Source organism: Bos grunniens, chromosome 26 (assembly GCF_055505025.1).
Source record: "Bos grunniens cultivar Pamir isolate PY7600 chromosome 26, Bosgru_T2T1.0, whole genome shotgun sequence".
NCBI lineage: Eukaryota > Metazoa > Chordata > Mammalia > Artiodactyla > Bovidae > Bos > Bos grunniens.
The window spans coordinates 14,991,396-15,004,337 of NC_141190.1; the positions used below are offsets into that span (position 1 = coordinate 14,991,396).

Below are 12,942 nucleotides of genomic sequence, written 5' to 3' on the forward strand. Positions count from 1 at the left end.
TACTTCTTGGCTTTCCGGGGTGTGATGTTGAAAGGAGGGCCTGGTGGCCCCAAATTCTTGGGGAAAACATCCACCCACATCTGAAGTCTTCCCTAAGCCATTCAAAAATGAAAAGAGAAATGAAGTTACATTATGGGTGGTAGAGACTACAACCTTCTTTCAAATATCTTCAGTGAAACTAGTACGGGTCTCCTAATTTGTTAGTCCATATGGAAGGCAAGAAAAATGCAGTAAAAGAGCAAATCAAGATGAATCTTATACCAGTGTCACGTAGGCCATCCACCCTCTGTTCTCTCCCAGGAGTCTCTACATGTGCCTACTTTATCAAAATCTGAGTCTTCCCTGGTTAATGAAATGAGGGGCTTGCCATCACTAACACAACCCCAAACACACATACTCCCTCTTATGGTGACTCTCAGAACAGTTTTCACACCATCTCTCGTCCATCATCAGACTGTTTACTTGCTATCAGTGCCAGTTTTGTGACACCCAAGGGTTTCTCCACTTACCTTGAGAGAGAAAATCAAAATAATGTAAAAATGTACTTAATTTTGTAAAAGACAGACAGCCTGGCACTTTCAAAGCAGAGACTCAATGACAAAAACATTACCATTCACCAAAGGGAGGGCTCCCTGCATTGGCTTGCTAGGGCCCACCGCCTGGAAGGGGGCTTGCAGGAACTTGGAGGGTGAAAGCCTGGACTGACGCCTGTGCCGCCATCTTGGTGAGCTCCCCTCACCTCCCTTTATATCTCTGATGGCTACAGACCAGGCCCATGTATCTGACTGGAATATTCTTCCAGACAGCCTAGGAATGCTGTTAACACACTGTATCAACCATACAAACCAATTTAAGTTCCCCAGACTGTTTCTGAATGTTCTGTATACTCTGCCTTCATGACAAAAACAGACTTAAAACTTCTTAAAGACGGTTGCCAAGGAAACCACTAGGTTGGCTTCCTAATGCATTGTGATCAAAATGAATTAACCGGGGCTCTTGGAAAGGGATATATTTTACTGTGATCCTTATTCTCTTCCAACTAATCTCGAGGGCTCAAGGGTCCAGCATACATCTAGCACACTGCAGAAATTAGCCATCTCCTAATTAGCAGTGTCTCCTAAGACCCAGCCACAGTCTGTCCAATGTGGTAGGTAGACGTGATGGAAGTTTCGGTGGATGCCCAGGGAGAAATCTTCCTTGCTTTGTTATGTCTTACGACTATTCAGTTGAGAGGTGGGAGGGGAAAGAGGAGGAGGAATGGGCTCTTTGAGGGCAAGGAGGAATAATGAGAGAAGGAAGATACGAAAATAGGGAACAGAATAAAAGTGAGTGACAAAATAATCTAGTAAGCCCAGCCCACTTGTACTCACTTCTTAAGCGACCACGGTTCTGCTATCCGTATCAACAATATTTGCACCCATTATATTAATATTTATTAAACTGCGATTTCCTAACCATCTGCATCAGAACCTTTCTAGATACTTGTTACAAATTCAGATTCCTGGCCCCACCCCAGACTTACTGAATCTCTGCAGGCATGGTCTGGGAATCTTCATTCTAACAAGCTTCCACTTAGACTGCTACTGCTAAATCACTTCAGTTGTGTCCGACTCTGTGCGACCCCATAGACGGCAGCCTGCCAGGCTCCGCCGTCCCTGGGATTCTCCAGGCAAGAACACCGGAGTGGGTTGCCATTTCCTTCTCCAATGCATGAAAGTGAAAGGTGAAAGTGAAGTCGCTCAGTCGTGTCTGACTCTTAGCGACCCCATGGACTGCAGCCTACCAGGCTCCTCCATCCATGGGATTTTCCAAGCAAGAGTACTGGAGTGGGGTGCCATTGCCTTCTCCACTTAGACTATTTTGTCATTTTCCGTGTCTCCCCTTGCTTCTCTGGGAACTGACCTTCCCCGTCACTATCCACATGGTGCCTGTGATGATCCATCCTGTGCACTGTACCCTGTCCTCCTGGCTAGAGCTTAGTGGTCTAGTGGTGGATGAAGGGACCAAGTTAGGGCAGCCCATCCTTTCCACATTTGGAAGCAGGTGGGGCTGCATTATAATATACAAAACCCAGAAACCGTCCACAATATTCTGACACATGGGAAAGTGCTCACAGGAAAAGTGCAGGCTAAAGGAGACTCAGAAATAGACAAAAGACAGGGCAAGATCCTGGCTCAAGTTTGTTCTGAGTCACTATCACTCTCCTGTCTGGATTTAGTGAGTTACCTGAAAATTCTTACAATAAATCCCCCTAGTGTATGCATGGACGTGTGCTCTCAGTCACCTCAATCGTGCCCAACTCTTTGCAACCCCAGGGACTGTAGCCCACCAGGCTCCTCTCTCCATGGGATTCTCTAGACAAGAATACTGGAGTTGGTTGCCATTTCCTTCTCCAGGGGATCTTCCCGACCCAAGGATCGAACCTGCATCTCCTAGGTATCCTGCATTGGCAGGTGGATTCTTTACCCACTAAATTCCCCTTGGGAATGAAGACAATCTGAGCTTCATTTCTATTTCTCGTATAGTTTAAAGTATCCAAAAGAGATAAACAAGGCAAGTCTGTTTCAGCTACTGCCACCACCTTTGGGGTGTGGATGATGCATGTTCAAAGGTGGAGGGTGCTTTACCTGGGAGATGTTAGGCTGGAAGCTGCTGTGCAAAGTCCTCGTTTCCACGTGTTCAGGAACCAGCCCCTGAGTCCTGAGGATGTAGAGGGCAAGGCGCTCCTCGGGGGGCCCAAGGTGCTGGTGCAGGATTTTGTTTGCTTCTGCAATATATATATATATATATTTTTTAAAAGGACAGTGAAACAGGGACAGAGATCCAGAAACAGTTCAGCCTTGAGGGATTCTCAGCACTTCGGCCCAGACTTTGCAGACACAGTCAGGCAGTGCCAGCATGTGAACTGCAGCCTGTGAAAGAGCTGTTGACAGAAACAGCCCCTGACCAGAAGCCCTGCCCAACCAAGTTCATTCCTGACTTGTGGAGACCGAAAACACTCCAAACTGCGTAAGAGCAACCCCCATTTGTGTTGGCGTCAGGGGCTCACGGCCGGACTCCTGTGCAGTTAGGTGTGGCCACGCGAACAAGGCAGGCTAGACGGTAACATAGGTGGAAGTGACAGGCGTGTCCTTCAAGGTCCAGCTCGTAATACCCTCTCATGTAGGATCACCTCTGGCACCTTCTCTTCTGGATGCAGTGACCTTAGACACCTGAGGTGATGACGGGCAGAGTTGCAAGGTGAAAGAGTCTGGTCCATGAAGGACTATTTGGAAGAGGGCCACCCACCTGTAGGAGTACCTGTTTTGAATTTATGAGAAATAAACTTCTATTGTGTTAAACCACTAACATTTTAAAGCTTAACTGTTACAGTAGCTAGTATCACTGTGGCATTTAAAAAACACAGACTCCCAAATTTTCTGTCACTCCTCCCATTGAGAGGTGGGGGTCTAAGTCCTCTCCTTTGAATCTGCAGACATATTTGATCACTAAAGAAAGGATGCTGTGTGACTTTTAAGGCTAAGCATGAAGGACCACACTGGTCTTCCTGGATCACTTGCTCTGAGGGAAGCCGGCAGCCATGTAAGGAGCCTGGGCGCCCAGACAGTGCCCTATGGGAAAGGCCTGGGTAGGTGCTCTGGTCATCAGTCCCAGGCGAGCTCCCAGCCAAGGGCCATCCTGGACATCAAGCCTTCGGGTGACTGCAGCCCCAGCCAACATCTGACAACAATCAACTGCCACTCAAGTGAGAAGTGCGCAGGTGAGCCCTTCCTGAATGGCTAACCCCCAAGACTGTGAGCAAAACAAAATGATCGCTATATGGGGAAAGACTCTAAAAAAGAGTGGATATACATACATAACTGGTTCACTTTGCTGTACAGCAGAAATGAACACAACATTGTAAATCAAATATGGCAATAAAACTTTTAAAAAACATAAAATGGTTTTTTTTCAGCAGCTAAGTTTTGGGATGATTTGTTATGGGGCCAAAGTAATGGGAACAACCCTGACTGATGCAGCTTTTGGAGGGTGTTGTTTGATTGCTGGGGTAGTTGTCTCCATCAGGCCATGTTGCTTGCTAGTTTATTTCCAATGCCCTTTGCAAGTTCTGATGTAAACAGCATCATTTGTTAAATATCTAATAATCCCTGATATTGACAAAGTCTTCAAGTCTTCTTTCAGATAGAAAGACAAACACAGTTTCTTACAATGCCAGGAATAAACAGTTGAGGATCAGGAAGCACTTTGATTCCCATGTATCTTTGTTCAGCTTTCTCTAGATATCCCATGTGCCCTCAAAGCCGGCCCCATGCCAGCCCCACCGGGAAGCCCTCTTCCCTACAAAACACTGAATCATGTGACAACTCTAACGTTCTATTAAGCTGATTTCAGTCTATGTCATAATGCAGTTAGCTGTGTATGTGTCAGGACAGACTGCCTTATAAATTACTGCTCAGGAAAGAGCAAGACCCCAAGTTCGGACATGAGCCAGATGTGAACTCAGCAGATTCTTCAAAGTAGCCCCCAGCATCCCTGAGCCTTCCCAGAGAGGGTTGGGAGAATGATGGAATAATATTGGAGGAGAAATTCTTGCACTACCATCTGAGCACTTCTGAGCTAATTATACATCACATGGAAATAAGTTAATTATTAGAACTTTGTGTTCAGAGCTCAAATGGCTATGACCTAAAAAGGTCAAGTGAAACATAAGACAGACAAGAAAACGTGTCCATTTTGACACCTGACATGTCTGCAAAACCCTAGTATAATGGGGCTTTTGTTAGACAGTCACGTGTATGAATTCCCTATGGTTTTAGGGTACTACTCTGCCCACACCCCTCCGTAATGCAAACCCAGCAGCATAGACGTGTTGCTGTGCCTTGCAACCAGCCTGCAATCCATGGCGGTGTGCTTACCAAATTCATCTAGGCCGTAGTCTTTTCCTCCATATCTGATGCTACTTCCATCTTCAGAAAGAATGGGCGGTGGGAAGCCTTTGAATCTGGCCACATTTTGAAGCAACTGTGTTGGTTTCAATTGATCTCGCCAGGTGTTTACTCCAGAACTGTGAATAATAATGCCACACTCAGAGTTACCGCAGGGCACACATGTTCTTCTTAGGTTTATACACACACATACTTAAAGGCACGTTCATGTAATGGGGGAACGGGGAATGCACTCTAGACACTGGCTTTTGCCTAGAAATCTATTTAGGATTTAGAGACTTAAAATCCACAGGTATTTTGGCCTCAGCCAACTGGTCCTCCCCTTCTCTGCTGCTGCTAAGTCGCTTCAGTCGTGTCCGACTCTGTGCGACCCCATAGACGGCAGCCCACCAGGCTCCCCCGCCTCTTCTCTGGCCTTCTGTAAATAATGAGTTTGAGATCACCATAATCATAATAGGCAAACATAAATTAGAAATCACAAGCTATATCTCACTGGATAATACAGAGAGACACTGTTTAGCACTTAAGGAAAGAGGAACATCACAAAACTGATCAGTTTGTGGGCAGGAGCAGGGAATTCCCACCATCAAACATTGCTAGCTCTCAGTCCCTGGCATCACGGAGGGAGGGGGAGAAAGGAGGGGAGGGACTGGCTCCCCAGGCTTTGCCACCTCACTAAGTGCCATCCTCACTGAGCACCACACTGCCTCAGGGGCCAGTGCGGTACACAGATGCAATGTGAACAGCGCCCCCTGGAGTCGTGCAGTGCTATGGCCCTGCTTCTTCCTAAGTGTTAGTCACTCAGTCGTGTCTGACTCTCTGTGACCTCACAGGCTGAAGCACACCAGGCTCCTCTGTCCATGGTATTCTCCAGGCAAGAATACTAGAGTGGGTAGCCATTCCCTTCCACAGGGGATCTTTACCATCTGAACCACCAGGGAAGCCCAATTCTCCCTCCTGACTTAAAGGGTCCGAGGCTCAATGAAGACAGGCCTGAGGTAGAGCATCAAAGCTTTCCCAGTACTAATGTTAGATGGAACAGCCAACGTTTACATCCCAAGCCACTTACACGCAGTACTGCTCAGGAATGCCACAGTGGGACCCAAACCGGGAAAGGAATCGGTTTTCTAGGTCAATGATCGTTTCTCCTACTTTTTCATCACGGGTAAAGGTGTCATAATCGTAGACAGAAATTTTCAGGTCCTTTTCTTGAGGTAAGTAGCAGCTCAGTTCATACATTCTGAATAAATGAAAGTGAGGTTAGAATTGCATGATCCCCCTTCCCCCCGATTATCTTGCACACTCTATAGCTCTGCACAGACTCCTTGGGCCATGGGAGGAGGCTGTCATGGCCAGGATAGCTAGGTGGGTGGTGGGCAGTGAGTGGCAGGTGCTTGAGAAGTACTACACGTTAGTAATAAGAACATCAGCAGAGTATATACTTGCTCAGGAGAAGATCTGGGGCTTTAAGTGCCTAAGGAAAATCCCAGTTTTGCTGCTTACTAGCTGTGGGACCCTAGGGCAACTACTTAAAGTCTCTGTGCTCTGTTTTCTCATCTGTAAAATGGGGATAATAATCCCTACCAGCTCATGTTGTTGTTGTAAGGGTCAAAGGAATAAATGTTTAGAAAGCATTTGGTATGAGGGCATTACTCAAAATCCACCAGCAATAATAATAATATTATTATACATTAAATAATACTTATTGTTAAGAATTATACCAAATGCTTTCTAAACATTTATTCCCTTGACTCTTACAACAACATGAGCTGGTAGGGATTATTATCCCCATTTTACAGACCATGGAACATCCTGGGCTAACCCCACGGGAGCATCGGGATTGGAGGAGGGCAATGGAAAGCTGCCCAGAAGGCTCCCTCTCTCCTCCCAGGCTCTCTGGCTGTCCACTGATTCTCGAAGGCTTTCCTATAGTATCTGTATGAAAACACAAACCCTTCTGAGAGGGTAATGACTGTATGGCATGAATGCAGATGGGTGAGGTTTGGGTCTGTACCTGCACACAGAGGGGCGGGTCCCCTAGGAGGTGCTCAACAAACTCTGGACCACAAACTGTGAGCAGCCCCTCAAATCTCTCCTCTCCCCCTGTGCCTCTGCCCCTCCTCCTGTCACTCTGGTGTGTGGTCCGGTTCTTGCCTAAAGAGCCAGAACTACTAAGCTCTGGAATAAAAGGGTGTACATCAGTGGGGCTCTGGATACAAGCTTCCAGGGGTCTCCTAGACACATCTCAGTGACTTCCCCAGACTTCTGCAGCCAGGCGGGGCCTGCAAAAGGCAGGCATCCCAGGAGAGAAGGGGCTATAGTCCTGACCAGACCATATCCACACATGCCCCCAAATTCTATTACTGAATCCCAAGGGACAGGTAATGTGTGTCTGTTGAGAAAAAATTCTTTGCTCAAATAAGGCTGAGAATCACTTCTTCCGGTGTTCCTCTGGGCAAACTGAGGGCTCTGAGAAACCCTGCAGTTATCTTTTTAACCCAGGCATCCTGGTTTGATGAAGAAATATGCTTTTCCTTGGAACGCCAATTAACATCTTTTTGGCAGACTAACATTCCATTGAATGTGATGTGATAACAGTGCCATGCAGATAGGAAAGGTTGCTCTTTCCTGAATCTCTGTCCCAGAATTCCTGAGTCTCCGCTGAGAAGAAAGTCACCCAGTAAGACTGAGGCCAGGGCCTGGAGCCTAGGAGGGGTTGTGGAGCTGGGGTCTCCCTGGCTCCACCCTGCTGGATGGAGCCAAGTCTGAGTTCACTGGACGGGGACTGGCCACATGGAGCCTGATGGCATCACTTCCTCCTGAGGTGGCTTGACCAAGACTTTTCCTGACACTTAATTAAGCTTGTGCTTGGCTTCTCCAAGACAGTGATGTAGGCAGTGCTGCTTTTCTCCCATAAAAGCTGGCTTTCCCTGCTTCCCTGTCTCCCTCGCATGGGGCCCTCCTTCCTGCACTGCATGCCTTTTCCTGTCTAGACCTCAGGGCTGGATCAGCGGAAGAAAAGGAAAACGATCATATTGCCATGCCAGAGGATTATTTCCACTGCCTGGCTCCAGCACATGGCTCCGGGATGTGCAGCACAAAGGGTGTGTATGGGGGCGGGGGGGAATGGGGGTGGGGGAGTGTGTATGTGTGGGGTGTGTGGGGATGTGGGTGTGTAGCTGTGGGTGTGTGTGTGTGTGGCTGTGGGTGTGTGTGTATATGGCTGTGTGTGTGTGTGTGGGGTGTGTGTGTGTGTTCGCATGTGGGTGGATGTGGGTGTGCGCGCACACTCACACGTGAGAGAGGGAAGGAATGTGTAAGGGTTCCATCCACCACACATGAGAAGCAGCAGATGGGCAGGATAATAAAGCCAGAAATTAAGATACCAGCCACACATCAAATAAGAACAAGGTGTTCTCCTTGCTAGTGTTCTGGGGAAAACAATGCAAATGTTTTTAGCCAAGAACATTTTTCTACAGGTGATGTGAAAGCTGCTCAGTCATGTCCAACTCTGTGACCCCATGTACTGTAGCCGCCAGGCTTCCCTGTCCATGGGATTCTCCAGGCAGGTAGCCGTTCCCTTCTCCAGGGGATCTTCCCAACCCAGGGACTGAACCTGGGTCTCCTTCATTGCAGGCAGATTGTTTACTGTCTGAGCCACCAGGAAGCCCTGCAGGTGATGGCTTGGCTATAAGCACAAAGCAGTACTGAGTTGGTTGGGAAAGCCTGGGGCTTGGTCAGGATTTCTCCCCAAGTTTAGGCTTCCCGTGCATGCAGCTCGGGTGCCGTTTCCCTCACTGTGACGTGGGGCTGAGACCCCCTGCCCTGCCGGCTGCAGGGTCTGACACGGAGGTGAAAATCAGATGGCGGCGGCTGCACAGAGTGCAGCATGGCAGCCATGCAGACCCTGCAGTCAGGTGGCCGGGGCATGGGCCCCGGTTCTGCCACTCCCCAGCGGGGTGAGCTGGGTGTTCATTCCCTTTGTGCCTCAGTTTCCTCTTTGTCAGTAGCCCCTCAGAGTGGTGGGATTCTTGAGATGTTTTCTATGAAGGGCTCACTATAGTGCAAGCCCTCAGTAAAAGCTTAGCAAATAGTTTAGTTGCTCAGTCGTGTCCGACTCTTTGTGACCCCACAGACCATAGCTCGCTGGGCTCCTCTGTCCATGGGATTTCCTAGACAAGAATACTGGAGTGGGTTGCCATTTCCTTCTCCAGGGGATCTTCCTAACCCAGAGATCAAACCCGCATCTCCTGCATCAGCAGGCAGATTCTTTACCACTGAGCCACCAGGAAAGCTTGTAATAGTAGCTATTATTAAATGTGGAAGAAGTTTATAGCTGACAAAACTAGTCCTCTTTAGAGGTCACTTGGGTTTGCCTTATCCTTGAGAAGGTTCTGATGAGATCAGTGTAACCATGCAGAAACAAACGTCAGATGGCAAGGATGAAGATAGTAATGCTATTTCAAGAATCTTCTTGAGCAGAAGACAGAGAGCAGGACATCTGATGCCATCATGTTCTTCTCCCTTCCCTGTTTTTGGTAACAGAGTCAACAACATTGGCTCAAAACAATGGAATCAAAGCATCCCAGATAAGAGAGCTCAACAGGATCCGGGTGTGAGAACCACCCTGTCACTCCACGGAAGTCACTGCCTATTCTTCTTGTCTAGAAGCCACAAATTCTCTGGACTTCTGGGCCTCCTACCATCCACGTCCTGTTACCCCTGCCCCACCAGGTCTTAGGGCAGGTCTCGCAGACTTGGTTTTATTTTCTTCATGGCACTTTTTGCTTTCATGAAATGCTTTTATTTATGTATCTACATATTCATTATCCGCCCCACTGACTTGGATATCTGAATAGTTCATAGACATGGTTTCACAGCTTCTGGGCCTAGAGCAAAGCATGGCGGCACATACTGCATCCTTAGCATGGAGGCCATGGAGAAAAAAAACACAGAAAAATGTTAGGAAATAGCTGTTACCTGCCGAACACCGGGTTGAGAGTGTTGGGGATGTAGTTGTCTCGGTCTTCAATTACTTTTTTGCCCAGTGTTATTTTTATGTAAGGGTCACACTGTGGGGACGAAACAGAGGACAGGTTATGTCACTGTGGGGTGCCAACTTAAGTCAGTGTCTGGGGCAGACTCAGGGCGGCCTCAGATCAGGTCTGGGTAGTGCTCACTCTTGGCGCCATGCACCCAGCGCGCCTTTGGAGGAGAGGCGGTGGCCGGGAGCGGTGACAAAGCAGTTCTCTGAGGTCACATCTGTAAAATGAGAAGGATGATCCAGAGGCTCCAAAGCCCCTTCCCTTCAAGCTCTTAGGTAAATCCCCATTGGGACCGTCCTCCTGAACAGATTGTTTTGATAGAGTATCTTTCCCCTCGAGAGATAACAGACGCCCAGAAAGAAGGAACATGACAATTATGGTGGTTGAAGACTGTAATTATCTTGCTACAGGAGAAGGCCCCACACCCAGACTCTTACCAGGCCATTGTTGTCCTGGGGCTGGAGCTCTAAGCCTCGAACAATGTAAATCCTAACCGTGCATTCCTGCGGGACGCTGTCAGGTAACTCCCGAAACTGCCGGGGAGGGGCCGGCACGCTGGGGTCATCCGGCAGTGGGTAGATTCGGAAGGAGCCCTATAGGAGAGACACACACAGATGGAGCCCAGGGCCCTGGGTGACCAGAGCAGAGGGCCCAGGGCAGTGGCGTCCCCCCAGGACATGAGGGACAGCCACAGAGGGCTGTGGGATTGGGGGAGGAAGGACCACTTTTGTGAAAGAAAGCTATGGTGCGCTTTGCAAGTTTCTGATGGGGAAAGTGAATGATGATAAAGTAACTAATAGATCACAGGAGAGAAGGAAGGGCAGGGCAGAAGCTGGGAGGCCTGGCAAAACCCCAGGGGAGACATGGAAGTGGCTTGGACCAATATGATGGCAAAGGAGGTGGTAGGCATGAAATTTTGCACATTTTTTGAAGACAGGAATAAAAATGATTATTTTTTAAACCCAATAAAATACTAAGGTGATTTCCCTTTTTTTTTTTTGCATTACTGCATAAATCCCCTTCCACTCCCAGGCAAACTCCTGTTCACCCTTCAGGTCTCAGTTGAAAAGTGTCACTTCTTCCATGAAGCCTCCCTGACTGCCCCCGGATTGGATAAGTTTCCTAACATCGTCTAACACCACATTCATCCATATTGCAGCAATGACATCTGCTTCACTAAAAGTCACTCAGTCGTGTCTGACTCTGCGCCCCATGGACTATACAGTCCATGGAATTCTCCAGGCCAGAATACTGGAATGGGTAGCCTTTCCCTTCTCCAGGGGATCTTCCCAACCCAAGGATCAAACCCAGGTCTCCCACATTTCAGGCAGATTCTTTACAGCTAAGCCACAAGGGAAGGCCAAGAATACTGGAATGGGTAGCCTCTCCCTTCTCTAGTGGGTCTTCCTGACCCAGGAATCAGTCTCCTGCATTGCAGGTGGATTCTTTACCAACTGAGCTGTCGGAGCGTCGTTCCTATTTATTGTCTATATTCCTCACTAGACTGAGCTTCCTGAAGGGGGGAAATATTTCTTGTTTGTCACTGTCTCCAGGACCTAACACAGGGCTGGGCATGAAGCTGGGCACAGTAAGTGGTTTTTGAATGAGTGAGCCATCAGGTCAGCTTGAGAGGCTTTATATTTTATCTTGAAACTAGCTTATGTACAAGAGTAAGCACTAAAGTTGGATTCAGAATACATGGGTCTTAGGATCCAGCTACTTTCATTCAGTAAAGCAGCATGAAGTGAGGACCTACCATGTGCCAGGTACTGGGGGCCCAAAAATGAACTCAAGGAATCCAGTCTGGCACAGGGATGACTCTCATGCTATCTTCAGTCAATGGAGTGGAAGCTCTAATGACAAGGATTTTGAGGCCAAAATAGGGTAAACTGGTCTGATTGATTAGTAATGTCTGCTATTGAAAGGATTAGAAGTAACATAGATTTGCTACCTGTGGTTGGGAGGAGGTGCAGTCGTGAAAGCAGATACTTATGATGTGAAAGGCGCTTTACTAGTGGTGGGGACCCAGGGAGCCTGGAGCAGGAGTGAGTCACCCTGCCAGGAGCAATCAGGGAGCACTTCACAAAGCATGTGACATTGGAGCTGGCATTGAAAAGAATGAGTAGGAGTTTGTCAGACCACAGAGCAGGAAGGAAGGGCATCCAGGGAATGAAGAGCTTGTCCCAAGGCTCCAAGTTGTGAGAGGACAGCATGTGTTTGGGGCTTGGAGAGGGTGTGGTGGCAGGGGAGACAAGAAGCTTGTGAAAGGCCAGCTCCACCCTAGGAAGGAGTTGAGACTTGACCAAGTAGAAACTCAAGCAATGCCTTTAAGTGGTCAAGAAACATGATCGGATTTGGTTGTATGGAGGATGGACTGGATCGTGAATGAGAAAGGGAACAAGGACAATGGATTGGGAAGGTGTTGTACTGATGATCCAGCTGAAAGCCTGGGAGGGGGTGGGGGACGTACGTGTGTGCACGCACGCGTGTGGTGGTGCAGGGTAGGACTTAGACAGGCTGCCTCTACAAGATTCAAGGCTGGTTGGCATCAGCTTGGAAGACTGGCTTTGAGGATTCTGCCCCCAATCCCACTGCCCTTTTCCTTGTTAGCATTTCCAAGCATCCTTCAGGTGTCAGAGGATAGGTCTCTGACCCAGAGACTGGTGGTCCTTTATCCTAGGTCTATAATGAAAATAAATATGAATTTTAAACAGGATGGACATACATTTTACTCACCTTAAACTCCCCTACCACAGAAGGGTCTTCATTCTCATCTGATTTGCCTCGAAACAGCTTGAAAGTATCTGAGAAGTCCGTCAGGCCCTCGAATTCCTCTACATCCTCTAGTTCACAATCATATATCTGCAAACCATCAACAGATTCTTAATTTCTCATTATAACACAGGTGGGATCTAAAATCAAAATGACTGACAATACCAAAGGCGCACGAG

The 12,942-nt window shown here is 48.0% G+C and overlaps 1 protein-coding gene across 5 annotated transcripts in view; it reads right to left on the minus strand.

The window, feature by feature from the left end:
- Positions 1 to 12,942, minus strand: part of MYOF (myoferlin) — a 178,137-nt gene that overhangs the window by 15,574 nt on the left and 149,621 nt on the right. For all 5 annotated transcript variants that reach the window (XM_086378710.1, XM_086378713.1, XM_086378711.1 and 2 more), the window contains 7 exons: positions 12,728 to 12,853; positions 10,429 to 10,584; positions 9,927 to 10,018; positions 6,016 to 6,186; positions 4,917 to 5,065; positions 2,628 to 2,767; positions 4 to 92 (listed from right to left, as the gene is read on the minus strand). In XM_086378710.1, coding sequence (XP_086234836.1) covers positions 4 to 92; positions 2,628 to 2,767; positions 4,917 to 5,065; positions 6,016 to 6,186; positions 9,927 to 10,018; positions 10,429 to 10,584; positions 12,728 to 12,853 — 923 coding nt within the window. The remainder of the gene's footprint in view (positions 1 to 3; positions 93 to 2,627; positions 2,768 to 4,916; positions 5,066 to 6,015; positions 6,187 to 9,926; positions 10,019 to 10,428; positions 10,585 to 12,727; positions 12,854 to 12,942) is intronic.